Source organism: Mangifera indica, chromosome 19 (genome assembly GCF_011075055.1).
Source record: "Mangifera indica cultivar Alphonso chromosome 19, CATAS_Mindica_2.1, whole genome shotgun sequence".
NCBI classification, from domain to species: domain Eukaryota; kingdom Viridiplantae; phylum Streptophyta; class Magnoliopsida; order Sapindales; family Anacardiaceae; genus Mangifera; species Mangifera indica.
The window spans coordinates 5,357,417-5,360,717 of NC_058155.1; the positions used below are offsets into that span (position 1 = coordinate 5,357,417).

Below are 3,301 nucleotides of genomic sequence, written 5' to 3' on the forward strand. Positions count from 1 at the left end.
TACGCAAAAAGCAAAACTTAATCCTTAATATTCAAGAATTCAAATGATCTATGAAAATTCTTCAGTTTTTCAATGTGCTGGAGAAGCTAGATTTTTCAAATAACTCCAGCAGTCTGCCCTAACAACATTAGCAGCAAAAAGAACCTTGTTTCTTTCTACCCAGTTCACATAATATTAAGAGGAGAATTTGCATCTTCCCAGGACTCTCACAGTTCCCATTAGCATCCATAAGATAGCACACAATATTCCAAGAATGGATAAAATTAAGAATCCAATACCACCTCCTTGCCTTCTTGTTACAGGGCGATTGCATCCTGCAACATTGGTGTTTCTAGCATTTGCTCTTATGCGGCTAAAGCCAGAAACTTGCTCAAACGCTGGGTTCATCAATGGAATCTCTGACGCTGAAGCAGAGCTGGTAGGTATTGACTCCACATAAGCCCAAATGAACGAAGAAAGCCAACTTGTATCTCCACCACCCTCTTGGCCATTTTGATTTTCACTTGCTTCAGCTAGAGGTTGTGTAACTTCTTCTACTGTACCTAAATGTCGGAGGAATTGCAGAATTAGCAAAACAACCTTAGCTACAACCACATTAATGTTTGCAATATATGAAGAAATACATTAATCAGAAGAGCCCTTGATGCTGGCTCAAGTAAACCAAACCATCCATCAAATCAAGAGCTTTGCATGGATGGGCTAAGGAGACAGCAACTTTGTCCAAAACAAGAACAAAACTCAGTAAAATACTACACTCGGTGATAGATGAACAAACAGACCATCACCAACATCCACATTGCTTTTATTACCTGAAGTTGTTTGGCACAGAATTCCATGATTTGATTCTGCAGGAGTAAAAAGGCTACTTTGTTGTTGCTGCATCCACGGTTGAGTGCTTATGAGATCTGTGCCAGATGAAGCAGGCTGCAACTGGACCTGGTTTACAATGAAATTTGGTTTAACTTGGTGCTCAGGAAGTTTTGCCAATGAATTAGACTGGAACTGGTAATCTACCTGGTTTACCACAATATTTTGTTGCAACTGCTGATCCACTTGATTTTCCAAAGAATGAGGTTGGAACTGATGATCCACCTGGTTCAGCACATCATTCCCCGGTACATTCATATCCTGATAAATAGGCCCCATGCCATTAGTAAACATGGCTGCATCATCGTTCAGATCAAACAAACTCATTCCATCAAGCTCATCAAACTGCAAGTTCTCCACCGGATTCTCCCCAGCAGAAAAAGTAGATTCAGGACTGATCAGATCATTCATTTCCAGGAAACCCTCCTGGCATAGCTGTAGAACCTGCTCATAATCCTGGGGAGGAGCAGATGTAACCTCAGGTGCCTCAAACAGTTGCAAATTAGATGGAGATAATTGGGTGAAATCAACACCAGCCGGCTCATCACACACTCTATCCTGCTTAGGAAAAATAACTTCCCTAGATGCCCTCTTTAGCAATGTGCTGCTTTGGGCCTCTTCTTGACCAAAAACCTGTTGGACATCAAACTATAACATAAATCAATAGTGCCTGTAATTTAATTAAAATATACAAATCAAAGCAATTTCATAAAAAAAATTAATGGACCCATTCATAGTTGACAAAAAGCTAGTGCTAGAAAGAAGCTGCTACAACAAGGTGCAAAAAATGTGGCATTTTAATAGATAGCCAACCTTGGGTAATTCATAACCACAGTTAATTTGTGATTCAGCATCATCCGCGGATTGTCTCATAATCTCTTCAAGATTATATAATGCATATGGTACTTGATCATTAGCTCTTCCACCATCAGCAGGATCAATTCCCCCATTCAGCTGCATTGCAGGACTATCTGTGTCAACAGTTTTGGTAACATCCACTTCATCATCAACCCAGTCTTCCTCTCTAGATGGTGCCCCATATTGCTCGCCATTTTTAGGACCAGGCCCACTCTTTTTAAAGACCTTACAAAGTGCATAACAATCCTGAACATTTTGGCATCTCTTGAGTTCCTCTTCATGCAAGGTATACTCATGCATCATCCAGTCTGTACGCTCGTCATTTGGTGCACGAACTCTAGAGAAAACTAGGATTTTTTTCACTCCAATATTAAGAGAGCTATATGTGATGATGCGATCTTTTCCGGTGGCTTTCCAATATCCAAGTCGAGTTGCCCTATTTGAGCTTGCTCCATTAGGGTACTTCCTATCCCTAGGACTGAAGAAGAACCACTGATTATTCCCCGCCTTCAACAACGATTGCCCTGAAAAAAATTTTCAAGTGTTTTTAGAAACTGATGTTTAACCAAGCACATATTTGATTCACAGCCAAAACTCTCAATCTTACATCCTGCAATATAAAAAATAAACAAATTAAACTCACTGTCAAAAGCATTGCCTAACTCTATTCAATAGAGAACCGGCACATATCTTGTATAGCTTTATTTGAACACTGATCATCACTACAAATCAAACGATTAGCAAACTAAATCAACATGCCACTTTAAAGGCCTGATCAACAATCAACAATATTGGTTAGATGAGTCCCGTTGATTTGGCTTATCAGGTTCGTTGTGAGGACCGTTGATTTTGATTCCCCATCTATGAGATTTCGACACATTAGCTTCTCCATTTTTCTGCCTCTCCCTTTGGAAGAGTTCGCTTCCTTTCCTCCATCAAGCCTACTTAATTGCCTTGCTTACCCATGATATTATCCATTAATGCTTTAATCGGCAGGGCTTGTAAAATTTCCTAAACAACAGGATCATATAACACAGACTCTATACAACCTAACAGTCTATTGATAACTTAAAAATCAAAGATCCCACACAGAAAAAAATCAGTAAAACAAATCTCAAAACTCTATCCCCAATTCTACAAAACTAATCAATAAAAAAAGTAAACATAAATTATATTTCGCCACAAACAAAATCAACTAGAGCAAAGCCAGATAAGTAAACGATCAAAATACACCACAAACGAAGTCAGCGCTTTCATAAACACACAGATCGATCAAATATTCATAATTAATCATATCAAAAGATTCAATCAACAAAACACAAAACTAAAACTAAAACTATAAAAAAGATACAATACCCGGAAGTTCTTCAGGATCCCACTTATAAACATTAGTCTCAGCGATGATGTCGGGCTTGATCTTTTGATTACAGATCTTTCTCTTCAGATAGTACAAGACCAGCTCCTCATCAGTGGGATCAAACCTGAAGCCGGGAGGCACGACGTCATCGGCGCTCACTGTCATCTTCAATTCTGGACACATTTCACTACAGAAGCAACAAACGCAAAGTAAATAGTG

At 39.1% G+C, this 3,301-nt stretch overlaps 1 protein-coding gene across 2 annotated transcripts; it reads right to left on the bottom strand.

The window, feature by feature from the left end:
* On the bottom strand, positions 1-3,301 carry LOC123203620 (NAC domain-containing protein 17-like). 2 transcript variants are annotated; one of them, XM_044620061.1, is made up of 5 exons: positions 3,082-3,301; positions 1,681-2,249; positions 1,015-1,500; positions 810-936; positions 1-542 (listed from the first exon to the last, which is right to left on the bottom strand). In XM_044620061.1, the coding sequence occupies exons 1-5, from the start codon at positions 3,263-3,265 to the stop codon at positions 175-177; spliced, it is 1,734 nt and encodes a 577-aa protein (XP_044475996.1). In that variant the 5' UTR covers positions 3,266-3,301; the 3' UTR covers positions 1-174. The 2 variants fall into 2 exon arrangements, with proteins under 2 accessions (XP_044475996.1, XP_044475995.1); XM_044620060.1 differs by having other exon boundaries at positions 1,015-1,515.